The following is a 27975-nucleotide window of genomic DNA, read 5'->3' as shown; positions in this document are numbered from 1 at the left end:
CAGCAAGCTGGCAGGTCAGATGGTGCTAGTTCTCCTTCTCCCACCCCCCATCATTGCCAGCTGCTACACTGCATTAAAAAGGCAGCAACAGATACAGTAAATGTTTCCATGTGTTACTTATCCATGAAAAGAACAGGAGGACTTGTGGCACCTTAGAGACTAACCAATTTATTTGAGCATAAGCTTTCATGAACTACAGCTCACTTCATCGGATGCATGCAGTGGAAAATACAGTGGGGAGATTTATATACACACAGAACATGAAAAAATGGGTGTTACCATACACACTGTAAGGAGAGTGATCACTTAAGATGAGCTATTACCAGCAGGAGAGCGGGGGGGGGGGGGGGGAGAAAAACTTTTGTAGTGATAATCAAGGTGGGCCATTTCCAGCAGTTAACAGGAACATCCGAGGAGCAGTGGGGTGTGGGGCTGGGGGATAAACATGGGGAAATAGTTTTACTTTGTGTAATGACTCAACCACTCCCAATCTCTATTCAAGCCTAAGTTAATTGTATCCAGTTTGCAAATTAATTCCAATTCAGCAATCTCTCGCTGGAGTCTGTTTTTGAAGTTTTTTTGTTGAAGAATTGCCACTTTTAGGTCTGCAATCGAGTGACCAGAGAGATTGAAGTGTTCTCCGACTGGTTTATGAATGTTATAATTCTTGACGTTTGATTTGTGTCCATTTATTCTTTTGCGTAGAGACTGTCCAGTTTGACCAGTGTACATGGCAGAGGGGCATTGCTGGCACATGATGGCATATATCACATTGGTGGATGTGCAGGTGAACGAGCCTCTGATCGTGTGACTGATGTGATTAGGCCCTGTGATGGTGTCCCCTGAATAGATATGTGGGCACAGTTGGCAACAGGCTTTGTTGCAAGGATAGGTTCCTGGGTTAGTGGTTCTGTTGTGTGGTGTGTGGTTGCTGGTGAGTATTTGCTTCAGGTTGGGGGGCTGTCTGTAAGCAAGGACTGGCCTGTCTCCTAAGATCTGTGAGAGTGATGGGTCGTCCTTCAGGATAGGTTGTAGATCCTTGACGATATGTTGGCCGTCATGTGCCAGCAATGCCCCTCTACCATGTACATTGGTCAAAGTCTGTGGAAGGGAAGCTCGTTTGCTTGGTTTTTCTTTCTGTTCAAATGCTCATGCTGCTCCTCTGTCTATCCAGTGCCCAGTGATCCAGACTGAGCAGGCAGGGGAGGAATTTCTTTGGAGACAAATCACATGTTTTTTACTCCTGGACAAACAGCTTTGGTAGCAGTGAATTGCTGGGGGGAGGAGAGAATCTGGAGCCCTCTCTGGGCATGAGGATGGGTGCGGTGCAGGCAAAGAGGAAAGGTGGGAGCCTGTTATCCATTCACAAGGCCAGGTGCTGCTCAGGGGAAAGAGGAACGTTGTCTTTTCGTATCAGTTGTTTCTTTCAGTGTCTCGTCCTCAGCGTCTCTACATGTAACGAACATCTGCTCCAAACAGCAGGAAGTTCTAGGAGAGAGATCATGATGTAAGCCACTGGCAAAGCCTTTCCTTTGGTCACAGAACAGCAGAGCCCACCTGCATTCGGCGGTAAATGCCGGGCTCTCTTTAATCAGGGAATATGTACTCTAGAGCAGCAAGCCGGTAAGCATGTGTGTATGGTGCACGCTGCAGGCCATGAAGAGTGTGAGTTGGCTTCACATCAGAGGGAAATCCATGTTTCTCCCCAGCTATTGTTCCCAAGTTTATATTTATTCAGCATTGTGTGAGCAGCTGTTTCTCTGTTTCTGTCATTGGCACTTTACTCCTTCGCCCTAGGCTGGACGTGCTGCAATAGTCACAGCACTGACAGTCTCATGCTGCTTTGCTTTGGAAGAGCTTTACAAACGTGCCTGGCCAACACCCAATGGACTCAGTTCCTTAACATGTTACATTTCCTCAGTTCCTCTCATGCTGAGGGATCCCAACTACTTCACAAGGTCTGGGCTCGATCCAAGCCCCGTTGAAATTAACAGGACTCCTTGCGCTGATTTCAGTGTGCATTGGCTTGAGCCCTGTATGTGCACCCAAAGCCACCAGAATGCAGCCACTGCTAACATGGGGGTGGGGACAGGGAAGGATGCCACCCAATAGAAAACCCACACATAGCACATCGCAAGACTGTGTGTTAGTGGTGGTGGAGATGGTGGGAATTTAGGGCCAAAAATCACAGCAAATCTCTGCTCTTTATAAATTTCTTTGGAGACAAATCACATGTTTTTTACTCCTGGACAAACAGCTTTGGTAGCAGTGAATTGCAGGGGGAGGGAGAGAATCTGGAGCCCTCTCTGGGCATGAGGATGGGTGCGGTGCAGGCAAAGAGGAAAGGTGGGAGCCTGTTATCCATTCACAAGGCCAGGTGCTGCTCAGGGGAAAGAGGAGCGTTGTCTTTTCATCTCTGTCGTTTCTTTCAGCGTCTTGTTTTTAAGGTCAGGCTTGACAAAGCCCTGGCTGGGATGATTTAGTTGGGGATTGGTCCTGCTTTGAGCAGGGGGTTGGACTAGAACCTCCTGAGGTCCCTTCCAACCCTGATATTCTATTCTATGATTGAGAGCTGTGTGAAATTTAAGACCAGATTTTCAGAAAACACAAAACCACATGTACATTTGCATGCTGACTCTGAACGTTCAGTTCTGGGATTGGTGTGCAACTATACTTGTGCAATTGTGAAAATCTGGACCCTGACGCTCAGGGCTGAGACCAGCTCAGTTCCTAAGTTCTTGTCTGAGAGACACTTCCCACCCCCGTCTGCCCACTCCCAGTAAATCCCAAGGAAATCCAGGGATGTACCTTGGGTAGACCGAGGGCTTTATATGAACCTGGGCACCCATGGAGTCTGTGTGTTGCTTGACCACTGACACTTGGACTCATGATCTATCCTGTCTGGGAACCTCTCATTCTCCTCCCTTAGTACAGACCAGCTTCTCGCTGCCAGCTAGCACCAACTAATCAGGGCGATTCCTGCCTGTTCCCCTGCCTGTGAACGGCACTGCTCCTCCTCACAGCACTTCCACCAAGCTGGGTGTCAGCTCAGAGACCCCTTCCTTCCCTCTCCTGCCCTACTCACCCCCCCGCAAGAGCTTCACTAGTGATGAAAAGGGTTTATTAGGCCACCTCGCCTTCCCCTGCCCTTCCCTGGGCCTATACTAAGGTATCCAGTGGTGGTTGCTCCAGGCATGGCTCACACCCTGCTCCTCACTCTGATCCGTCCTGCCGTTGGCATTAGTTGTTGCCCCAAATTATTGCCCAGGTGCCCCTTTGCCCAGCACAGGGGATTGTGTTCACTGACCTGGCGGGGCTGTATGACGAGGTTGGAGAGCTGGACGCGAGCCGGCAGTGGGAGAGGGAAGCCCTCCCTGAGTAGCGCTGCAAAATAAAACATTCATGAGAGCAATGGTGGGGCAGAACAATCAGAGTCGCTGTGGGGTTGTGCAGCGAACCGGGCACCATCGACTCACACCTGCCCAGCCCTGCCCCCATGTTAGCACCCTGCTCCCTGGGGGAAGGAGCTGGGAGCCCCCCCAGCAGCTGCCTAAGCGGGGGAGACTTCTCGCATGCCGCTCTGCCCCTGCACACACACACAGGCGCTGGTCCCAGTGCTCTGGCCCTGCGAGCTGCAGAACGAGAAGCAGCACGTTAGGGAGACGGGATCTGGAAGGCATTACGACGTGCGCCGTTCACATTCTTTCCACTGTGTTCTCTTCTCTGCGTGTCACTGCTCCGAGATGGACTCTATTCAGCCCCCCACCCTGTGTGTGCAGCAGGCCCAGGATGCTGGTGGAAGCTCCGGGATCTAGGTCTCCTCTGCCCGCAGCAGCTTCTGCCCACTGTTGATAAGTGAGATGTCAGGGCTCTGGTCTGATACAGATACCCTTGGACCCGCCAGCCCCTCACCGTTAATGCGCGGGATCAGGATGCTGGAGCCATAGAAGTTCATGAGTGCTTGCAGCAGCTGCACCTGGGGATGCAATGAAGAGTGTAACCCTCTGCGGCTGGCAGCAGAGGAGGTACTGGGAGAGAGGGTGGCTGTACGTTAGGGGGCCAGGAACTCAGGTAAGAATCTGCTTGAACCAAGGAGACGAAACACAGGGGCCGTCCTGGAAACTAACCGAGTCCAACAGACTGCAACATCCTGGGCTAGGGAAGCATCGTCCCCGGGCCCACAGGCCGGCCCGGTGGGGGTGCACAGGCTCCTGGGTCTCAGGCGGCATGTCTATACTGCACGCTAAGCCTGGCTGGGCTGGGGGACTTAGTGTTTCCAAGCCCATGTTGAGCAACCGCACTGCCCTGTAACCCTGGGCTTGTGATTACTGCACCGGGGTCTCCCAGCTGGGCTAACGCATCCACACTGCTCTACGCAGACCGTCTGACTCAGGCCTGCAGCTTGACCTCCACCCACACTGCAAAATGACAGGGCTTTGACCTGAGCCCCCGAGGGGTCCCAGAAGGGGACTCAGTCCCCTAGCAGGGTCCCAGGACCCGGGTCCTGAGTGCTTGCTGATGGAAGGAGGGCTGAAACCTGAGTGCCAGCCTGGGCTGAGGGTGCAGTGTAGACCCACGCACGCACTCCTGGTGCTCAAGGGAGGAGGAAGGGATGGGCCTGCGGAAATTTCCCAGAAGCGCGGACCCAGCGGGTGGAGGAGGGGGCGCAGCGTGGACATCACCTCACCGCTTCAGATCGGGCTAGAGTCTTCCTGCTGGCGAGCCCAGCTTGGGACCCCCGGTGGCTGGAAGGGAGTCACAGTGCACCAGCCACTGGCAACCCTACTTCCCGGGGGCAGGGTGGGGGGCACCTCTGAAGCGACGATGGAGTCCAGAGCGTCCTGGGAGATGAGACGAGCCCCGGCGGTGCAGCTCCTCTTGCACCCTGGCTGGAACTTACAGCTGCCCTGGCCCGGCGGCACCCCCACAGAATGGAGGCAGTGGGGCACCATCTCCCCTCCCCCGGGAGCCCTCCCTTGGGGGCACACCCAGAGGTGTGAATCAAGCCCAGCAGCTCCTCCAAGCAGAGCCTGGGTGAAGTCCTTCCAAGGAGAACTCACAGAGAAAGGGCCGACATCCGAGTGCTTCAGTGACAGCTGCAGCCTGCAGAAAAACACGGAGACTTGGCACGTCCATCGCGCCCTCGCGCAGGGAGCTCTACTGTCAGGGCTCGGCCCCAGGAGGGGGCTCACGTCTGAACCCCACCCGCAGCCAGCCCGGCCTTTAAAGAGAGTGGAATGGCTGCCAAGCAGAGCGCTGCCGTCCCTCTGGGATAGCAGCCGGCACTGCAGTGCGGCCAGGAGCAGGCCCTGGGCAGTGATGGGCACGGCTGGCTTGGGTGCGGGGTGTGGTGCAGCCAAAGGCAGGCCCTGGGCAGTGATACTCGGGCACTGTGGGGAGGCCGGGGGCGGGCCCTGGGCAGGGATACTCGGGTGCTGTGGTGATACTCGGGTACTGTGGGGTGGCCGGGGGCACGCCCTGGGCAGTGATACTCGGGTACTGGGGGGCGGCCGGAGGCGGGCCCTGGGCAGTGATACTCAGGTGCTGTGGTGATACTCGGGTACTTTGGGGCGGCCGGAGGCAGGCCCTGGGCAGTGATACTCAGGTACTGTGGGACGGCCGGGGGCGGGCCCTTAGCAGGGATACTCGGGCACTGTGGTGATACTCGGGCACTGTGGGGCGGCCGGGGGCGGGCCCTGGGCAGTGATACTCGGGTGCTGTGGGACGGCCGGGGGCAGGCCCTGGGCAGTGATACTCGGGTACTGTGGGGCGGCCGGGGGCGGGCCCTGGGCAGGGATACTCAGGTACTGTGGGACGGCCGGGGGCGGGCCCTGGGCAGGGATACTCAGGCACTGTGGTGATACTCGGGCACTGTGGGGAGGCCGGGGGCGGGCCCTGGGCAGTGATACTCGGGTGCTGTGGTGATACTCAGGTACTGTGGGGCGGCCGGGGGCGGGCCCTGGGCAGGGATACTCGGGTACTGTGGTGATACTCAGGTACTGTGGGGCGGCCGGGGGCGGGCCCTGGGCAGGGATACTCGGGCGCTGTGGTGATACTCGGGTACTGTGGGGCGGCCGGGGGCGGGCCCTGGGCAGGGATACTCGGGCGCTGTGGTGATACTCGGGTACTGTGGGGCGGCCGGGGGTGGGCCCTGGGCAGGGATACTCGGGTGCTGTGGTGATACTCGGGTACTGTGGGGCGGCCGGGGGTGGGCCCTGGGCAGGGATACTCGGGTACTGTGGTGATACTCAGGTGCTGTGGTGCGGCCGGGGGTGGGCCCTGGGCAGGGATACTCGGGTACTGTGGTGATACTCGGGTACTGTGGGGCGGCCAGGAGCGGGCCCTGGGCAGTGATACTCGGGTGCTGTGGTGATACTCGGGTACTGTGGGGCGGCCGGAGGCAGGCCCTGGGCAGTGATACTCAGGTACTGTGGGACGGCCGGGGGCGGGCCCTGGGCAGGGATACTCAGGTACTGTGGGACGGCCGGGGGCGGGCCCTGGGCAGGGATACTCAGGCACTGTGGTAATACTCGGGCACTGTGGGGTGGCCGGGGGCGGGCCCTGGGCAGTGATACTCGGGTGCTGTGGTGATACTCAGGTACTGTGGGGCGGCCGGGGGCGGGCCCTGGGCAGGGATACTCGGGTGCTGTGGTGATACTCAGGTACTGTGGGGCGGCCGGGGGTGGGCCCTGGGCAGGGATACTCGGGTGCTGTGGTGCGGCCGGGGCTGGTGGTGCACTGTGAATCTCAGTGTTGTGTTTGCTGTAATGCCCAGGCATGCTGGGAGGAGTGAAGGTCACATACCAGGGGAGCTGGGAGTTTGAATCCCACAGCTTTCATCCCAGCTTCGTCAATCCCCCGCCCTCTGCGACCCCTGGCCTTCACCGGCAGGTACAGGGCCAAATTCAGCTCAGATGCAAGCCAGTGCAACTGGCCTGTCGCCAATGTAGCTTACACAAGGGCTGCATTTACGCCATGGCCACAGCTAGCCCACTAGCCAGCGGGGAGTCTGGCAGCTCTGGGATGCTTCTCAGCCTCCTTCTCACCCTCTCCCTGCCCTCACCCCCAGAACGGAAACTCCGACACCTCCTGGGCCCTGCAGAAAGTTTAGCCGTATCCTCTGGCAGCGCCGTTCCCCAGGATCCACGCTGCTCTCAGAGACGCCCTGCTCTCTATCAAGCCTTTACGAGCCTCTTATGACCTGACGGCGGCTTAGCAGGGAAGGACACAGGTTGAACTCCCCTGCACCCCCACCCCCACCCCCACCCCCGACCCCCACTGTGGCTCCTACCTGCCAAGCTCCAGGGTCCCACCTATCTGGGCAGAGGTCACCATAATTTTGACTGAAACGCTGCTGGTCTAGGAATAGGAGAAGTGAGGTCAGTTCCCGTGAGACTGGGACTGTGAATGCAAAGGCCTTTCCCTGGGATCGGGGAGCCAGGAGAGAGACCTGGCTCCTGCAGGGGAAGGGCTGGGCACAGCCTGCACTGTCATCTTGCTGACAGCACGGGGAGGAGACCAAAGCGGCTGTGCTGGGAAAGGCAGACAGGCAGGTTATGTGGGGGGTCCCTCTCCTCTCCTGCTGGAGGAATGCAGTAGGGTTGCTGCACTTGGCAAAGGGATGGGGCCCAGCTCATGGCCAATCCAGTCCCAGCCGATCCCAGCAGGAGTCAGCTCGCTAGAGGGGGAGACACAGGGATATGCGCTTAGGAGAGCTAGCAGCTATTCCAGGTCCATATGCCAGATCCCTCCTCTATCATCAGTAGGGCAACCGCACTAAGGTCTCTCCACCCAGGGCCAATATCCATAAGCCATGCCCAGACTTACCACGCTGAGGAGGAAGATGGGGACAAAGGAGGAGTTGGGTAGGATAACGTATGCTTGGATATCCACAACAGGTGTAAGCGACAAGTTCCCAGGCGTGATGGTCAGGAACGGAGCAGAAGAGGTTTTAATCCTGAGCTTCATCAGCTTGTCTGGGTACATCTTCTCCAGCTGGGGATGGAGCAGAGGAGAGCCAGTCAGCACCGGGGAAGGTGACGACAGATTTGCACAAGCTCGGTACCGTGATAAAGCAAAGTCCCTGAGAAATGGAATCTGATGCAGCCCTTAATCAAACAACACATCATGTTCCTCCTGTGACCATCGCCCCACCTCAACATTTCCAAACATGTCTTTCCTGAAGACCCCTTTCCTGAGGCCACCCCCAGCAAACCACGGTGCCCAGTCGTTTGTGTGTGGCAGGCCGGCAGCTGGCTCAGCACCGACGCTCTCTCAGGGGAGCAGGACACGTACCTGGGGAATGAAGGCTGAAAAAGTGGAGGTGTTCAAATGGAATTTAAACTCCTTCGGAATCTGTGGCAGGAGAAACACAAATGGTGCCGGAGGGTCAATTCAACAGAGCAATGACCTGCCGTATGGAATGACAAGTGGAAGAGCCGGAGGCAAAATCAGCCACCAAACCCACCTCCACCATCCTCAATAACCTAAGCCTACTGCTGTGTAAAGCCGGGCCCGGTATGAACCTGGTACGTGACCTGGTCAGGCAGGGAAAGTGACGCTACACCTGAGGTGGGTTATTAGACTTTCCTGTCCGACCTAACTCCACTGGGAGTGGCATGTTTATGATAGGCCTGTCACACTGGAATTAAGACCTGCAGAGGTGACCACAGCTGATGCCCAGGGCCCCGTCTGAGAGTGAGAGAATTGCCTGCATTCATCCTGAGGGCGGTTGCAGCCCCAGGCCTGAAAGCGGATGGGCTCAGGGGTGCCATTAGCCCAGGAACTGTGACTAACCACCCCACCTCCTTCTCCAGCAGCCATAGCCCAGGGTTTGTGGGACGAGCTCTCAATCCCATGTCTGCCAGCAGCAAGGTGGGATCTGCCTCTAAGGGCGGGTCCCCGTGAGATCTTGCCTTTTACCCTGTCAGGGGATGACTGCAAACACCACATGTGGTGCCCGATGAGAGAGAAAACATCCCCCACTGACTTACCCCAGCACCCCTGCCCCTACCCATCTTGTACTCATATGGCCCTCACCACCAGTGTCCGAGCGCCATGCAGTCCTCAATGGGTTGATCTCACCCTCACCCCATGCAGTAGGGTGATTCAACCATTTCACAGATGGGCCGGAGAGACTCAGCGACATGCCCAAGGAAGCTTGTGGTTGAGATGGGAATGGAACCCAGGTCTCCTGAGTCCCACAACCCCTTACCATGGCATCAGTGATCTCAAAGAGCAGGACCCCGGCCTTGTGGTACACAAAGCCAGCTGTGTTGAAGAAGTAACTGGAGGCTGCGAAGTAAACCATGCGGTCATGATCCACGGGGAAGGCCAGTATGGGAGGAGCAAAGGGGACGGCAGAGCGATGGGCCAGGGAAAAAAATTCACCCTAGTGAGGAAGGAAAGAAAGAATGATGCCTGGGGGAGGGGAGAACAGGGGGAGCTGGAATTCACTTGGTTTTCACTGTCCCAGCTTGGGAGCAAAGCGTTCAGAGGAAGAAAATAAAAACCGGGTCTACCCACCGCTCTCCCCACCCTGCACTCACACCAGAGCATGTTAAAAATAACCCGGGACTGGATCAATATAAAGAATGCTAATGTTTTGGAATGGCCTGGAGCTTGTCATGGGAAGGAGCTCAAGTGCCCTGTACATGACACGAGAGAGGGGTGGATTGCATTTTACTCATTTTACCCATTTTTAGCTGCAGCTAAGTCACTGGAGGCACAGAGAGGTTAAGTGACTCGCCAATGGTCACAATTCCACACTGAGAGTCAGTGGCAGATCTGGGAACAGAATCAATGAGGCCTGAGTTTCAGCCCCTAGCTCCTAGGATGCTCTGGCACCTGGTAGTTGATGCTCCAGGCCCTCGGTAGGCAGAAATGCTAATGGAACGTACATATATTCTTCACTGATCCCCCCAGGGTTGTGTGTGTCCCTCAGTTCCCATCTCACCTTCAGATTCACATCCAGAGATTGGGCTGTTGCCGCGGGAGGTGCAACCAGGGAGTAATCAATCCCAGCCACCTTGTCTATCTTTGCTGTGACTACAGAACAGGAGAGACACAAAACCGATGGGCTGAGATGCCAGTGGAAATCACTGGGGGGTGAGCTGTTCCCTCTCTCTAGCTGGGACTCACAGAGCAGCAAGCCAGTGAGGAGTTACCAGTGGCATGGGGAGTTAGGGAGCCAGGTTTATTCTCCCTCAGCTCAGTTCAGAGCAAAGAGACAGGGTTTTTCTGTAGCTACCAGCTCTGGGAACTAGCCCTCAGCCGGGAGAGTCAAGCTGGGTCCTTTCTGCTAAGGACACCTGCAGTCCCAACCTCTGGGGAGCCCTGGGCCTGGTCCCGCCATGCTCCCCAGAGGCTGCAGGGAGGAGGCAGGGCTTTGCACCCTCCTGTCCTGAGAGCAGCTGACTACATACAGAGGGGGACAGCCTCCACCAGGCAGCTCACACGGTCCCTTTGGGGTGATGTGGTGCCCCATGGCCCTCATTGTGGGCCAGAGGCTAAATGCGGGGTGAAAAACAGTGTCCCATGGCATGTGCCTGGCCTGGGGGAAAGACTTGTAAAAATCCAAAGCCATCATCGTGTTGTACCTGGCAGAGTCTGGAGATAGGGCTGCAGCTTGGTGGTGACAGAGCTGGTCACTGCTTCGCAGACCTGTGGAAAACAGAGGTGACCCCTTGGTGACTGACCAGCAGCTCTGTCTGAGTCACACACTGAGTGGCAAGTCCTCAAACCGCCTCTCAGTTTCTGCAATGCTGCACAACTTTTCTACTTATGCAAAAGCCTGTGTTTGCACACGCAAGTGACATTTCTGCCTGCAAATGAGGCAGTGGTCTGGCTGACTGCCCAACATGCATGCATCGTGCGTGTGGGGGGGGGGAGAGAGGGGGGCTGTGTGCGCAAATATTTGCTCATGCAAACAACTCCAAGCACAGCCTAGTGGCTCAGTTGAGCTCCTTTGAAAAGGGTCTCACTTGTGACCCAAGTCCCAGTTCTATGTTCTAGACTGGACATGTTGGAGAATATGTACGTGGAATCCAACCTGCTTTGGATGAGCTCTGATCACTGGACCTCTATGTCCAAAGCTCCACCATGCAGACTGGAAGTTTGGCTGTTCACCAAATGCAGCACTCATGCCCCAGGCAGCACATGGGGGGCGGGGGTGTCTTTAACTTACTGCTCCTGGGTAAGCCAGGCTGGGTAGCCAAGTTTTTAGCCTACCCAGGCAACCAGAAAGGGCTAATTCAGCCTTGCCTGGGGAGGGGGAGAGAAACAGCTCGATGGAGTGGGATGATAAAACCCAAAGGGCTCTGTGCTCTCAGCGACAGCACGCTATTGACTCTCCTCGCCCAGCTCCAGGGGCTCGGCAGAAATGCCACTTCGGTGTTACTGGGAGACTGAACCAGCGTGTACAGCATGGTTGGAAATGGACTGCAGGGAATAACCCTGCCAATGCACTAGAATACCTGCTGGGGATCTTCTCCAGTCCCGTTTCCCGTAAGGACCCAGAAACCGCCCCGCTGGATCGGACCATTGGTCTTTCCAGTCTAGCCTCTGGCCTGCAGCAGTGGCCAAGAGCAATAGCCAGTGCTTCACAAGACAGGGGCATGGTAACCAGAAAACAAAGAGCTGAGCACAAGGGGGGAATTCCCTCGAGAGGTAGGAGGCAGGAGCTGTCCGGTTACTATTCTAGTCCACGGGTCCCCGTTATCCATCATGTGGTCAGCTCACGCTCACGCCTGTTAGTTGTCAAACCAGTTCTTTTCCCTCCTCTCTGCTGTACAGCTTGTGAACGGGAAGGTGTGTTCCTTCCCCCCGCTATGCAGAGACAGGACACATCCACGCAGGGCCCTGGAGTGCCAAACCCTGGCCTGAGACTGATGGGGAAATGGGAAAGGTTTGTTGGGGGCTGAGTCATATAACAGCCCTTGTGCATGCACATACCCTCCTGGTGCACAGAGTGTCAAGGGGGAGCCAGCCCAGCGGAGCGTGGGAAGGGGAGAGAGGTCAAGCAGCGGAGGTTCAGCTCTGCAGGGTGTGGGCAAGTCCCTGAGACGGACAGGGAGCTGGGGGGTGCAGGGAGTTAGGGTGAGAGACGGGATGCACCCCCTGTTCTAAGGAGGGGAAACAAAGCATCTCCGTGACTTCCTTGGGACAGGCATGAGCAGATTAACCAGGGAACATGGGAACCAGTGCTATAGAGCAGGGGGGCTAGGCCTCTGCCTACGGGAAGTTTCTGGCATGTGGTGATGGGGACCCTGACGTGCTGCAAAAGGAGCAGGAGGGGAGTTACTGAGAGATTCTCACCCCGTCTCCAAGGTTCCCCAGCAGTGTCCCCTCCAGAGAGGCAGGAGACAAAAGCCTTAAACAGAAGCACCTCTCTGATAGGCCCGGGCTTTGCTTCGAATGCCAGCCCATCTGCTCCAAGGGCTTCCAGATGGCCCTTAAAAAGCCACTAGATGGCACTAAAAGTAGCTCAATACAATCAGTCCAGCATTTTAAATCTATTGTATAAATGGACTTTTCCCTGTTCTCCAACTGCCTCCTTCCTGAATGAGGTTCACATCAAGAGCTGTAGCAAGTCGGGCCAGTTAGCCATGTAGCAATTATTTCTAACAGCTTGTTTCCACGTCTTGGTGCAGGTTTCCTGAGGGTAGGCTATTGTACTGTGCTGTAGGTACCCGGGTGTTGCCACTGCGCCCCATTAAAATAAGCCAGTAAATGACTGTAAATCCAGCAATGAGAATTTCTACCCCAAAGCTCCTAAAAATCTCTACGAGTGACAGGCCGTTGAAAGCCTCGCTCTAAGTGGGCTCTGTCTTTTGATCTGAGCTTGGCTGAGGCATGCGATCTAATTAACGACCCCGGGAAAAGAAAAGTCTTTGTTAATTGAGACCAATGATATTAGGCATCGGCAAATGTTGCAAGTTTAGAATTCCGTAAGAACTGTGCACTGCCGAGGTGACTGCAGTTTATGTGTTTTTCACGATACTTTGCAGCACTGATCTGTGTACCGCACACCTCTCCCCAAGAACTCGAGCTCCAGGACACCCCCCGCGCCCCGAGCTCTTGCCTGAGAGCAAGAGCGTGTGGACACAGGCCATTTGGAAATCATGTCAGTGCCGCAGGAGAGCTGGACAGTGGACGAGGGGTCACTATCAAGAGTTGGTATTCTGTGCTCCTAGCGTATCGTACCTTGCCTTCCATGGTCCTCCTGAAGCTGGACTCAATCTTCTTGTGAAAGAGATTGTACAGCCAGCTATGGAGAAAAACACAGTGCGATCAAGTCATGCTCCTGCCCATGGGAGGATATCGGAGGAGCGTTTCCTTGGAAAGGGGCGACACTAGAGAGGTGTGTGACCGCTGGGCATGTTGTCCCAGGATGGTTTGGATTGAAATCTTTGGTTGCTTTGCTTTGTTTTAATACAATGGCTGCATTTGCAGATAAGCTTGCAAAATGTGCACACCCAAATTTAGAGATGGGCTGAAAACATGTCTCCTAAAGGGACAACACCGTGGGCCAAATTCAGACCTGGTGCAAGATACTTCATTAGCTCATGATTTGGTTCTGTATGTTTATTTATTAAATTCGTCTTTCACCAACCAATCTCCTGGGCAGTATCAGAGCTTTTCCTTAATTAGCCTCTCTGTGCAGCTACAGGGCCTCTGGGCCAATTACTTCAGGACTCAGTTTACCCCGCTAGCATTTTGTGAAGGAAGGCAGAATTGGAAGGGCCGGCAGTGCTGCTTACAGACCTGTGGGCGCAGCAGAGAGGGGCTGAAGGTAACTTATATCCCTGGAGGCCCTTGTAGAAGATGGGCTAATCAACATGACCCCCAAGCCATGACAATTAAGGGCAGTTACATACCCAAACCTGCCAGAAATGTGCACCCGAACGTTGGAGATGTGGGTTCCACACTCCGAGGTGGTAATGGTGGGTCTCCCAGAGGCGTCGCTGCCCAGCTTCAGACCAACAGAGATAGAGAGACCCTCAACCTTCAGGTCAAATGAACCACTGTCCCTGCTAATGGGAAAGAAAGAAGCAGAAGAGATTGCATTTGCAGGCAGGGGCTCTCCTAAAACCCCTGCACACGCCATATGCTGGTGGAAAGGGCTTGTATGTTAATCCCTGGAGCACTGATTATTCACGAGGAACATCCCTGAGGCTGGAGCAATATTCGGGATACACAGTCACCCTGCGGTTTCCTTTGTCCATCATTATAGCAGGAATTAGAGAGTGGGAAATAACCTGTAAGGCCATTGGTTCCATGCCCAGGATGGAGGCTCACTGCAGGATATTCTCCAGTGCTTCTGACTAACCAGCTCAGAGCATCAGCTCGGGGCTGCCCCATGTCACCTACTAGCTATTTCTAAAGAGGCAGTGGGGGAGAACACAGCAAGAAATTCCCTCCACACTCATCCCCATGGCTCTTCCCCCCGGAGCCACGCGACCGAGCCCCTCGACGGATCACCCAGGGCTGAAGTGCAAAGGCCAGGCTATGTCAGAGGCCAGAGCCTACGAGGGCTTTAGGAGTGACTCTGGAGGAGATCCAGAGAAGAACACAGCCCCCTGCCCAGCACTGCGAGAATGCTGCCCTCCGGAAATGAGAAGCTGGGCTTGGGTACTGCCCTCCAACCATCACTGTGAATACTCACGCCAGGGAGACAGGCCCTATGGGTGACCCCCACCCATGGGTGGGTGTTGGGGCCTGCCTCTCTGTGGATGATGGACCTGATCCTTCTCTCGCTTACGCTAGTGTAAATCCGGAGTAACCCCACTGATGTCAATGAGGCAGCACTGGTGTAAAACTAGTATGAGAGGAGAATCAGCCCCCTACACGTGGGAAACAAGTTAGTGGGGCAGGAAATGACAAGGAGAAACAAGTGTGTGTGTGTATAGGTGCGCGCAGGGGGTCGGGGAGGGGAGATAAAAGAGATGGGGCCGTTTTGGGACACAAAGGGTGCACAGAGCCGGACGGCGCTTACAGAAATCTCTTCTTCACCTTCCACTTCCCCGTCAGCTGGGCAAAGGCGTTGGCAATGGAGACCTTCAGGCCCACGTTGGGGATCAGGGCAATTTGCGAACTCGGCAACTGGAAACTGCGAAGGTTCAGACTGCAAGAGAGAGAAATTCTATCAGCAGAAAACCAGAGCTTCCCCGGGAAAACCCTGAGCACAGGCCTCCGTGTCCCCACAGCCACCAGCACTGCTGGTTGCACGGGGCCGAGGACCGAGCAGGTCGGGGTGAACAAACTCTTTTCCTCCCTTGCGAGTGACCCCTCCCAGACAGACTGAGGCACAAGAAGGGGCTGTACCCCTGGGGCTACGCCCCCTTCTGTGAACACAACGCTCTGCCGGCCACCCGCCGTTCTCTCAGCGTAGCAAGGTGACCTCGCTCCTGGGAGAGAGCCACAAAGTGCTTTTGCCATCACAGGAACCTGCTTGTGTCAGACGGGCTGGAGGTGGGGGTGGGCTTATTCGCGGTCTCCTGAAAGGAGAGGTCATCCCAGCAGCGCTGGGAGCTCTAGTCAGTGGGCTCTGCTCCCCGGGGAAGGGCTAGCTGTGGAATCAGGCACGGACAAACTGGGCTGGGGGTAGGTTTTCTTTTTGGCAAAACCCATTTGGTCTGATTTTGCACAAACACCATCCCAACCTTGAGTGCCTGGGCTCCAAGTCACATATTACCTGGCTCCGGCTGGGAGGTTTGGATAAATGGGTTTGGCAGAACCACAGCAATTCACTTTCCATCAGGAGCTCTTGCTCCACCTTATTGAACCCTCTTGCACCTGGCTCTCCGGCGGGAGAGGAATGGCCCTCAGGGACATGCCCCACCCTGGGAAGGACTCTGCCCCGCAGCTTGCACTCAGAGCTCGTACTGGGGGCGGGGGACGGCTGCACGTGGAAGCCCCAAGGTCTCACCTGTAGAATGTGTAGCGCACCTTCCCTAAGATCTTGACTTTAAAGGACCCCGAGAAGTCTGGCAGCTTCAGCTTGGCTAATTCCTTCTGCAGGGCAGTGATGCCCTCCTGACGAGCTGCAGGGACACAAAGCGCACGTCACAGGCTGGCCCTTTGCGAGCCAGCTGGATACAGCCCTGGTATATTTGCCATCACACGAGGAAAGTGTCAAAAGGAACAACCAGTTAGTAACTTACCTGCTGATTCAGTAAGTGAAGGGAGCTGGTTTCCATCCCACGTGTGATTATTAGTGCGAAGCCTCAGATTGCGAGAAAGAACCCTAACATTACAGCCTGGGCTGCGCTAAGTGACATTGATTAACCTGGGCCCATGGGGGAAGGCAGCAGCAAGGTGGACAATTGGCACAGGGCAGGCTGCACGGCTGCCCAGGGGAAGGGAATCCAGGAAGTGGGCTGCATGCCAAAACGTGCATGAATTCCAGCTCCTAATGGATGCTAGTGAGCCTCATTCTTCACAGCCCTGTACTCTGGGCAGTCATTTACACCAGTGCAGAGCAGGGGGACGCTGGTGTCAAAGAGGCCCCAGATCTGAGTGCTCGTGCACGGCACTCACTTTGACAGTGCAGAGCAGGGGAACGCTGGTGTCAAAGAGGCCCCAGATCTGAGTGCTCGCACACGGCACTCACTTTGACAGTGCAGAGCAGGGGAACGCTGGTGTCAAAGAGGCCCCAGATCTGAGTGCTCGCACACGGCACTCACTTTGACGGTGCAGAGCAGGGGAACGCTGGTGTCAAAGAGGCCCCAGATCTGAGTGCTCGCACACGGCACTCACTTTGACAGTGCAGAGCACTGCACAAGGCACAGCCGAGCCGGGTAGGATGGGCCCAGGGTTCTCCTGAGATCAGCCCAGGTGTGTGTCCACTGCAACCGGAGGTGGGACGGCTGCTTGCTCTAGCTTGAATTTAGCTAGTGCGGCGAAAAGCAGCAGCGAAGTGCGGCCGCATGGCCCTGGCATGGGTTAGCAACATGAGCATGTACCCAGGCTTTCCGGCGGGCTTGTACAGCCTGCACCAGGCTCCGTGCCGGCGTGTGCTATTTCTAGTCACGTGACCTAGACGAAAGCTAGTGCGAGCTGCAATCACCCCTCTGACTGCAGTGTAGACAGCCCCCGGCTCTAGCTGGGAGGGAAAGGCACTTCCCGCTCTCCAGATAGCTCTTGGGGGGTGGGGAGGGAGGAACTGCGTCTCGTTCAATCCATAACAGGGCTGCATAAGAGCTTGTTCTGTGATTTCACTTCAGTGACGGACTCATCTCAGCCTGGGAGCTCACTGACCTGGGTGAGTCTCTCTGCTCTTCGGGAGCTGGTGTCATGCACTGAAGGAGCGAGACACCTCGCCAGCTAACCAGCCCCATGCGCTGCCAGGATGGGAAGTACACGGGGCAAGAGCTGGGGGCCAAAGGGAGACAGGGAGGGGTCCCCAGCCCCAAAGATCCCTCCAAGCCGGGTTGCAGAGCGCACTCACTTTCCGCCACACGCAGAGAGAATGCAGGGAGGATGCTGCCCATGTAACCACCATGCACCCCACAGAGAAGACGCTTGGAGAGATGCAAGTTCCGAGTGCCCTAATGGGGTTGCCAGGTTTCCTTCCCCGCCTTCACAGGGAGACATTGCCATGAAAAGGCCCATTCCAGAGACTGCCCCAGAAAGGGAACAGGCCACTCCACACGGTCCTGGGACCCATCCTCACAGCCGTGACTAGCACCTGCATGTCATGTCCATCCCACTGGCCGACTGGTTCCTATTGTACTCCCCTTACAATGCATTTTGGGTAGCTGCCCACCTGGCCCCCCTCGCCAGGCTCGGTGTGAGACAGACACAAATTAGACTGGGAACCTACCGTAGTCCAGGCCTTTAACAGTGATTCTGGCCACAAAGCCGGGGTTAGTGGCCCTGGTGAGCACCATGCAGATGGCCAGCACCGAGGCAGCCAGGGCCAGGTGACGCGTTGCCATCCTTACAGGAGTGCGGAGGTACCGTCCAGCCACCAAGATGTGCTGAGCTGGCTGCTGGCCGATGCTCCCCTCCGATCCTGCTGCTATAACCGGCGTGTTTATAGCAGGGTGGAAAAGGGAACTGATAATGGGTGCCAAGAAAGCAGGAAGTTGCTTTCACATTCCTCTGGGGGCCGTCCCCACTTGCACAATTCTCAGCCATGTCCTACTCTAGGTTCCTCCTCTTGGGGCTGGGGCTGGGCCACACCCCAGGGGACAAGGCTGCTCGGGGCACTTGTGCTTTCTGCTTCCTGGCCTGGGGCTCGCTCACTCCTCACTTTGAGAGTTGCTGCTGGGCTCTTGCAGTGTGGGTGAGGCCCGGCTCCACGAACAGACACCTGCTGACAGCAGCCCTGCAAGCCACAGGAATGCAGCTGGAAGAGTCTCCATGGATACCAGGGTGGGTTGGGGGAAAGGAGAGGCAAGGACTTTGCCTTCAGCGCCGTGCCAACCTCAAATGCCTCCTCACTGCCCTGCCAATTAGAACAAGCGCCTTGTTGGCTCCTGGAGCAGGCTCCGGGATTCAGCCGGAACTTGGATCTGATTGCTTTCTTGCACTATATTTTGCCCATTCCACTTTTGCTCCATTGACAGAGGGCAGGGAGCAGGATGGAGGAGTTTATATCTCCGCAGGGACCTGCTAGGTGCTGCTTTCACTAGAGGTTTCTCTGGGCATTTTCTCGCTCGTGAGGAGCATTTTACATCTTGTCAAGTCCCCTGGCTGGGAGCAGCTTTTCCCAATTATTTCTCTCCTCCTGCAGCTTTCTCCTTTTCACAGCCTCAGCAAGCTCCTCCTGGCCCCAGCTCCAGTAGCCAATGGCCTCACCAACCAGCAGTGGCCAGTAAGGGTTCTGTGAGGTGGCCCAGTCAGCACGGAGTGAGCACTGGTGGATGGCATGGGCCAGTCCGGGGAGTTAAGTCTGTCGCTCTTTTACCCCCTCTGCACCCTGGCTAGGCCAGCGAGCAGCCACATTCACTGCACGCGTCTGTGCAGGAAGCCGGTCGGGGCCCGGGATGCCAGGCCTGCAGTGCCATTCTGAAGCCAGGCTGGTAAGGTCCATCTTCACCACAGACTTGCACTCGCTTCTTGCACTCGCTTCTTGCACTGGAGCTAGCTGCATGGGTGCCCCAGCCCGATGAGCCCGCACCCAGCAGTCCCCGCAAGTGTCACCCTGCCTTGTGCTTTTCTGTCCCAAAGGTTCCTGCATAAATCTTCCAAGCGGAGGTCCCGGGAGAAGCTGAAGGGTTCCGTGGGACTGGGCCAACAGCCTGGGTAGCGAGAGCTCATTAAAATATGTCACTTCCTGCTCACTGCCTCCGAGGGATGGACTCCTCTGTCTGGCTCCACATCCTGCCTGCCCTTGACCTGGGAGAGGTGTATTATCCGCCCACGGGGAGGCTGCTTTATAAATGCAGAGAGCACTGCCCCTTTCCCATTTCTGCTCCCGGGGATGTCCCCTCCCCGCCTTCCGAGGTCCCTCCTAATTCAAAGCCCCCCCTCCCGTGTGAAAACAGAGCTGCTTTCTTCATACAGATATTGTTATGATATGATTATGGCATAATTGTGATGTATTTTACATGAGATAAGGCATGATGAGGCTTTCTTCTGGCAACTCGCAGAAGCTACTAGATCGCACGCCCTGGTTCTCATGGGTGACTTTAATTTTCCTGATATCTGCTGGGAGAGCAATACAGAGGAGCATAGACAATCCAGGAAGTTTTTGGAAAGCGTAGGGGACAATTTCCTGGTGCAAGTGCTAGAGGAGCCAACTAAGGGGAGAGCTTTTCTTGACCTGCTGCTCACACACCGGGAAGAATTAGTAGGGGAAGCAGAAGTGGATGGGAATCTGGGAGGCAGTGACCATGAATTGGTTGAGTTCAGGATCCTGACACAGGGAAGAAAGGTAAGCAGCAGGATACGGACCCTGGACTTCAGGAAAGCAGACTTCGACTCCCTCAGGGAACGGATGGGTAGGATCCCCTGGGGGACTAACATGAAGGGGAAAGGAGTCCAGGAGAGCTGGCTGTATTTCAAGGAATCCCTGTTGAGGTTACAGGGACAAACCATCCCGATGAGTCGAAAGAATAGTAAATATGGCAGGTGACCAGCTTGGCTTAACGGTGAAATCCTAGTGGATCTTAAACATAAAAAAGAAGCTTACAAGAAGTGGAAGGTTGGACATATGACCAGGGAAGAGTATAAAAATATTGCTCGGGCATGTAGGAATGAAATCAGGAGGGCCAAATCGCACCTGGAGCTGCAGCTAGCGAGAGATGTCAAGAGTAACAAGAAAGGTTTCTTCAGGTATGTTGGCAACAAGAAGAAAGCCAAGGAAAGTGTGGGCCCCTTACTGAATGAGGGAGGCAACCTAGTGACAGAGGATGTGGAAAAAGCTAATGTACTCAATGCTTTTTTTGCCTCTGTCTTCACTAACAAGGTCAGCTCCCAGACTGCTGCGCTGGGCATCACAACATGGGGAGTAGATGGCCAGCCCTCTGTGGAGAAAGAGGTGGTTAGGGACTATTTAGAAAAGCTGGATGTGCACAAGTCTATGTGGCCGGACAAGTTGCATCCGAGAGTGCTAAAGGAATTGGCGGCTGTGATTGCAGAGCCATTGGCCATTATCTTTGAAAACTCGTGGCGAACAGGGGAAGTCCCAGATGACTGGAAAAAGGCTAATGTAGTGCCAATCTTTAAAAAGGGAAGAAGGAGGATCCTGGGAACTACAGGCCAGTCAGCCTCACCTCAGTCCCCGGAAAAATCATGGAGCAGGTCCTCAAAGAATCAATCCTGAAGCACTTACATGAGAGGAAAGTGATCAGGAACAGACAGCATGGATTCACCAAGGGAAGGTCATGCCTGACTAATCTAATCGCCTTCTATGATGAGATTACTGGTTCTGTGGATGAAGGGAAAGCAGTGGATGTGTTGTTTCTTGACTTTAGCAAAGCTTTTGACACGGTCTCCCACAGTATTCTTGTCAGCAAGTTAAAGAAGTATGGGCTGGATGAATGCACTATAAGGTGGAGAGAAAGTTGGCTAGATTGTCGGGCTCAACGGGTAGTGATCAATGGCTCCATGTCTAGTTGGCAGACGGTGTCAAGTGGAGTGCCCCAAGGGTCGGTCCTGGGGCCAGTTTTGTTCAATATCTTCATAAATGATCTGGAGGATGGTGTTGATTGCACTCTCAGCAAATTTGCGGATGATACTAAACTAGGAGGAGTGGTAGATACGCTGGAGGGCAGGGATAGGATACAGAGGGACCTAGACAAATTGGAGGATTGGGCCAAAAGAAATCTGATGAGGTTCAATAAGGATAAGGGCAGGGTCCTGCACTTAGGACGGAAGAACCCAATGCACCGCTACAGACTAGGGACCGAATGGCTAGGCAGCAGTTCTGCGGAAAAGGACGTAGGGGTCACAGTGGATGAGAAGCTGGATATGAGTCAGCAGTGTGCCCTTGTTGCCAAGAAGGCCAATGGCATTTTGGGCTGTATAAGTAGGGGCATAGCGAGCAGATCGAGGGACGTGATCGTCCCCCTCTATTCGACATTGGTGAGGCCTCATCTGGAGTACTGTGTCCAGTTTTGGGCCCCACACTACAAGAAGGATGTGGATAAATTGGAGAGAGTCCAGCGAAGGGCAACAAAAATGATTAGGGGTCTGGAACACATGACTTATGAGGAGAGGCTGAGGGAACTGGGATTGTTTAGTCTGCAGAAGAGAAGAGTGAGGGGGGATTTGATAGCTGCTTTCAACTACCTGAAAGGGGGTTCCAAAGAGGATGGCTCTAGACTGGGAATTGGTCCTGCTTCGAGCAGGGGGTTGGACTAGATGACCTTCTGGGGTCCCTTCCAACCCTGATATTCTATGATTCTATGATTCTATGTTCTCAGTGGTAGCAGATGACAGAACAAGGAGTAATGGTCTCAAGTTGCAGTGGGGGAGGTTTAGGTTGGATATTAGGAAAAACTTTTTCACTAAGAGGGTGGTGAAACGCTGGAATGCGTTACCTAGGGACGTGGTAGAATCTCCTTCCTTAGAAGTTTTTAAGGTCAGGCTTGACAAAGCCCTGGCTGGGATGATTTAATTGGGGATTGGTCCTGCTTTGAGCAGGGGGTTGGACTAGATGACCTCCTGAGGTCCCTTCCAACCTTGATATTCTATGATTCTATGTAAGGTATCATTGGAAAGGTTATTGATTTACTGAATATGATTATCCTATTTGTATGAACGTATCATTTTGGTAACGAAGTTAGGAATATTATCTATGCATCGATTAAAAATATGTTTACACCTGGGGAATGCAATCAGTCTAGGTGTCTGGCTGGGAAGGGCCATTAGGGAGAACAATAAGTCTTTGAAGATGCTAATCACCCACTGAGAAGTTTTCCTGGGGACACTGCAAACAGCCTCTGAGTTATGGCTGTAGGGTCAACAGCAAAGAGCCTCCTGGGTGGTGATGGGGGGGAGGGACAAAGCAGCTGCCCCTCCCCTGGGGCTGTCAGCAGTGGTTGGGTCCTGGCCACCTCTGGAAACAGAAAAGCTGGATGAGCAGACAGCCGGTGTGTGTTCCCCACCTTCCCGGGATGGTGGGGTTCAGCTTCAGCCCTAGAGTGGTGGGTGGCAGGCTCCACCCATGGGGCTTTAGGCTCCATCCCCTGGGCAAGGGGCTTTGGTCTCCATTCCCTGGCTGTATGGTGATGGGCTCAACCTCTCCAATCACCCCTGGCCCATGCTGCCTCCCCCAGTGCCCCATTGCCCCACTGCCTCCATAACCACTTCCCCATCCAGGGCTTAATTTGTCCCTGGGCTTACTGGGCCTGGGTAAGTTTGCTGTGAAAAGTGATATTTGTATGTTTGTTAATATCACTTTTCACAGCAGACTTACTAGCTAGCAAGTCTTAAAAAAAGAAAAGCAATAAAAAAGGCAAAAGAAACAATAAGAAAAAAGACAAGAATATGAGAATGTGCAAAGCACCTTATTTGTATTTCTATTCTGTTTAGATCCAAAAAGGAATAGAGACAACTGTACATTATTTTTATTATTGAGTCTGCAAAAAACCTTACATAAATAAATTACAATGATTTGGACATGGATATATTTTAGGAAAAATTGTCAGAGCAGCCATCAGCATTTTTTTTGTGAGCACCCCGGTCTAGTCTGTGATTGAAATATCTGAAGTTTTAAGCTGTAGGCAAGTGCAGCTGGCCTTCAAGAATCTCTGCCTAGAACAACAACATTTAGGGTGAGAATTTGCTACTTATAACCAGTTTCTTTAGTATATTAATCTTAGATTGTGTTTTGTTTTATTTGCTGGGTAATCTGCTTTGATCTGTTTGCTATCTCTTATAATCACTTAAAATCTACCTTTTGTAGTTAATAAGCTTGTTTTTGTTTTGTCTAAAACCCAGTGTGTGGAAATCATAACTGGGGGACAAAAAGCTGTTGCATCTCTCTCTCCATATTGAGGGAGAGGGTGAATTTCATGAGCTTGTGCTGTACAATTCTCTGTGCAGTGCAAGACGGTATAATTTTGGTTCTACCCTCTAGAGAGGGGCGTGCACTTGAGTACTGGGCAATTCCTTGGCTGAGTCTTCCCATGCAGATCTGACCTCAGCCTCAGTGTGTAAAGCTGCAGCTGAGTGTGTCCCTAATTGTATGTGTGCTGGTAAAGTGCAGTCTAAAGCTTGGAGGGCTTGCCTCAGCAATACAGTGTGAAGGGAGCCCAGGCTGGTGGGTCAGGCGGGCTCAGTGGTACCTCAGTTCCAAGTGGCACCCCAGGAGGAACCCGTCACAATGGGTTCCGGCCCGGGGTGAAAGTAACTGAGGACACCTACCGGTACGGGGTGGGGGGAGGCCCTCGGGCGGAAGGGGCAGGGCTGGGGGGACAGCATCCCCCAGCCAGCCCTTCCATGCCACATGGCCCATGCCGCCCAGGGCTTCCATTGATTTAAAGGGCCCGGGGCCTTTTAAATTGCGGGCCACAGGACAGCTGCTCCCTTTGCCCCCGCCCCAGGCCCGTCGGCGGCCGGGGGAGCGGGGGGCAGGCAAAAGGGGCAGGGACGTTAAAGCGCTGCAGGGCCCTTTGCTGCGGCCCCCCCCTTTAATGTTGCTGTGTCCCACGCCCCACCTCATCAGCGGCCCTGCTGGTACGGACCCTACCAGCAGGGCCGCCGAGAGGGGAGGCAAAAGAGGCGGGCTGGGGATGGCCCGGGGCGGGTTCTTACCGGTACGCCGTGCTGGCCCCTACCGGCTCACCTTCCCCCCCGGTTCCGGCCCCGTTTCAGTGGCACACGCTGCCCGCGGCGCAGCCAGACCGAGCTAGAACATGTGGTAACAGCACGCTGCAAACAAGACACTTCTCTCCAGCTTCCGGCCTCCACGGGAGAGCTGGTGGGTGGAAAAGAGGCTGGTTAGCATGAGAGGGTACGTAGGGCCAGCAGGAACACGATCCCCGCTCAGCCCTGGGGCTCTGAGCAGCCCGCCATCTGGAACCACCTTCAGCTCCTCCCATGCCCATCGTTTTAGTCACTAGTAACACGATGCAGGCCCTTTAATGGCACCAAGTGCAACATCAGCCTCAGACCAGCCTCCGGACGTGACCTCAGCACGGTGTAAAAGAAAAAAGGACGCACAGTGCTCATGTCCCGCAGAGACCACCTGCAGCAAGGACAAGTGATCACATGGGAACAGAGAGGGCTCAGACGGGGTGGGACAAGAATGGGACACCATTATAACCCCTCGCATGGGGGGCTAGACTGCATGAGAGTTGCTCTGCCCCTTCTCAGTCCTGACGGCTGAATTCCAGTCCTGTCCAAGAGCAGCCGCGCTCGGGAAAGGTGGGGCCTGAAGCCTTGAAACCAGCTGCAGACCCAAGCTGCAAAGATCCCAGTCACCAAGGTGCACTCAGAGCAGGGGGTTTGCCTCAGCCCCCTGTCCTTCTAAATTATGCCCTGGAGGCAGCTTCTCTCCTTCTGCAAACCACAGTGCTTTGGCCCTGCCATTGAAGTCCAGCAGATAGGAAGATTCTACGCCCATTTCAGAAGCGGCCATGGCTTGCTTTGTGCCGAAGCACATTTCCAGGGGCCCGAGCAGGCCTGCCCCTCTGCAGAACTGACAGTCACAACCGAAGGAAGGAGAAATCTTTTCAGAAACTTTCAGTTCTCCTTTTGTGATGAGCTCCAGGCAGAGCACAGGAAATCCGTAGGCACCGCTACATGTGCATTGCTACATTCTGTGATTCCCATGGAGCAAACAGGGACCAGAGGCAGCTCCCCTGAGCTTACGGCTGCTAACAAAGGAAGACATACAGCAAACCAATTGCGCAAAAGTTGGTGGCTCTAGATGATCAACGGCCTGCATTTTGTATGTGCATGCTGGAGACCAGCTACCTGCAGATTTACCATTGCCCCTCAAAACACCCAGGGCACGAACGGCATCATCCAGCTCACTAGCAAGTTTTGGTGGCGCTGGCCCGAGAAATGGGGTGCCCTCCCTGCAGGGGTCTGGCATGCTGAGGCTTTGTGCCTGAGAGGCCGGAAACCCACAGCCAGAGTCTGTTTTTCCTACCTTTTGAGAAAAAGGCCCATGCAGTTGGGTGCCCAAGGAACTTGTGTGCAAACGTGCACAATTTGCATGCAGAATTACTGTATTTCAGGGTGCAGTTGTGGTAAGTGAAGGTGCAAAGAGCCAATTCGGTGCCTACTTGGCCAACTGCACCTCCAGTAAGACGTGCAAATGTGGGTATCTCTGCTGCACGCTGGGTACAATTTGAGAGCTGCCCTGCCACTGGCCTTCATCCTGCTGCAGCTAGAGGGGATTCTCCTTTGCTTGACATGAGAGACACCTGCACTTTTGGAGCAGAAGGACTTGAGTTCTATCCCTGCTGTCTGGCTGTGAAGCCCTGGGAGTCAGGGGCGACTGGCCGACAGCAGCAGGAAACACAATGAAAGACCCACCCAAAAAGGGCAGCTGTTGGCCGTTTCCTTGTAGAGCAGCGGGCGGATGAGCCAGCACAGAGCTGTGCTTCCCGGGGGGCAAAGCCCCCTGGGATGGTTTGGGATCCCCAGCGAGGAGAACCCCAAAGCCTCTCAAATTGTAAAACTTCATGCGTCAGCCACACGTGACGTGTCTAACAAGCAGCTCTCCGAAGCCCCTGCCGACAAGTCACCGTGGGGAGGGGAAGGGGGATCCTCTCTCTTGTCGCTCAAGTGGATGAAGCCTGTTAATTCAGAGCCAAAGGACATGACTCCTCTAACCCACTGCCCCTCCCGCTCCCCGTCCCAGGAGGTGCAAGAGCGCAGTGGCATGGTGTAATTTCTCGGCCCGACCCCCAATTTGCTATCGATTGAGCAATTCACCAAAAAGCCACTGAAGGCCTTGGTTTGTGGCACTGCAGACGTTTGAGTTCAGTTTGGTAACAATTTAATAAATATGCAGAAGTGGAGCACGTAAGAACCAGAGATCCTGCTTCCTACAGAAAAGTGGGGGGAGAAATAGAGGAAGTGTAAATAGACAATTTTCCACCGGCGCTCAGGAGTTTTCGGAAGGTGAACTGCGAACCTTTCCACATCCCTGTGTTTGTCACACAACAGCTGGTGACATCACTAGCACCTAGGGCAGAAGACTGTGGTCCTTACCCAGGTCTAAGTGCTGGCGAGGACACTGACTTGTGCAAGAAAAACATTTTGCTAACAATCCCCAGGGTAAAAAGCCCGGGTATGGTCTCAGCAGTAGATGGTGATCTCTCTCATGCACCACCATGTCTTCTCACTCTGCTTATGACGGCAATGGCTGCTCCAGCCCAGAGCAGACTGTAACCTGCCGAGTGTCTGTGTGTTCACTGCTAGCATGATAACAACCCTGCGCAAACACGGGAACACAGCAGGGTCCTTCTGAGCAACTCCCCCTTCACTCCCCCACCTACACAACGGCGACTGGCCTTGTGCCACCCCCAGAAAATGGCCTAGCGGGTGTGAGACCTGCAGAGAGCCGCCCAGCCTCAATGGGCTTCCACTTCCCTTATTCCTCATGAGCACCTGGCTGCGCAGCAGGGAAGCCGTCCACTGCCTGGCCCCAGCGCGCTCAGACACGGACACGGACGCTCTGCACGGTGATAAGGCCAAGCCCTTTACTAACAATGAATTAAGCTTCCGACCCCTGGGAGGAAGGTGAGTATTACTGGCCCCTGAGCTATATCCAGGGAAACTGAGGCATGTAGGAATTCAGCAGCTTACCCAGGCTCACACAGAGAACAGACCTGGGACTACAACCTGAGAGTCCAGGCAGCTCGACGCATACACCACTCTCGCATTTCCAAGCTTTGACAACAGGCTTTTTTCAGACCTTTCCCCTCCCTGCTGGGGTTCCTGGGTACGTGTGGCCCCACATGGCACAGACTCCAACAGGGCCAACAAAGCGCCTTCGTTCCCAGCCGGGCAGATCTCTGCATTATTACTGCAGCCAGCCTGGTGCTGCGGGAACCTATTTCCTTGCCCGTCCTCCGGCTAGACCAGCCCGACTTTTGGTTTCTTTCTGCTCTAATCCACACCCAGGCTGATGCAACATCAGGAGAGGAGCGCTGGGGAAGGGTCATGGGATTATGCAGCAATCTGGGCTGAGAGAACATTCAAATACTTCCCTGGCTGCTGCCCTTTCAGCTGCAGGGAGGCTGCTGAGCAGTGCTCATTCAAACCCTTGCCCTGCAGCAGCTACCATTCAAACTGAACTGAGCTGTCCAGACGCAGAGCCTAACTGGCCACAGGGATGCCAGACCAGCCTGTCCTCTCCCAGGGACCATATCCTGGGCCCAGGCCAGATGGGTGGTGAAAGCCAGGTCTCCCCCCACTGCCACCCCAATCATCCATAAAGCTGCACCCAGGTCATGAGCACGGAGACCCCTGCAGCAACGCTTGGAAGTCAGCTGTGGCTTTGCCAGGCCCAGCGGCCCAATGGGAATTCCTATTCTCACTTGCAGGCAGCACAGTCTGATC

General features: G+C 54.8%; 1 protein-coding gene across 1 annotated transcript; it reads right to left on the bottom strand.

The window, feature by feature from the left end:
- Window positions 1-170: 170 nt before the first annotated feature.
- LOC311529675 (bactericidal permeability-increasing protein-like) lies at window positions 171-18050 on the bottom strand. Its single transcript, XM_084645825.1, has 15 exons — window positions 17825-18050; window positions 15929-16043; window positions 14996-15124; window positions 13878-14033; window positions 13204-13267; window positions 10599-10662; window positions 9956-10047; window positions 9215-9391; window positions 8296-8355; window positions 7828-7995; window positions 7292-7359; window positions 5061-5103; window positions 3913-3976; window positions 3308-3384; window positions 171-1488 (listed from the first exon to the last, which is right to left on the bottom strand). The coding sequence occupies exons 1-15, from the start codon at window positions 17937-17939 to the stop codon at window positions 1450-1452; spliced, it is 1431 nt and encodes a 476-aa protein (XP_084501951.1). The 5' UTR covers window positions 17940-18050; the 3' UTR covers window positions 171-1449.
- Window positions 18051-27975: the final 9925 nt, after the last annotated feature.

This window comes from Lepidochelys olivacea (assembly GCF_965140295.1).
Source record: "Lepidochelys olivacea isolate rLepOli2 genome assembly, chromosome: 13".
NCBI lineage: Eukaryota > Metazoa > Chordata > Testudines > Cheloniidae > Lepidochelys > Lepidochelys olivacea.
This window is presented reverse-complemented; position numbering and strand designations above follow the sequence as displayed.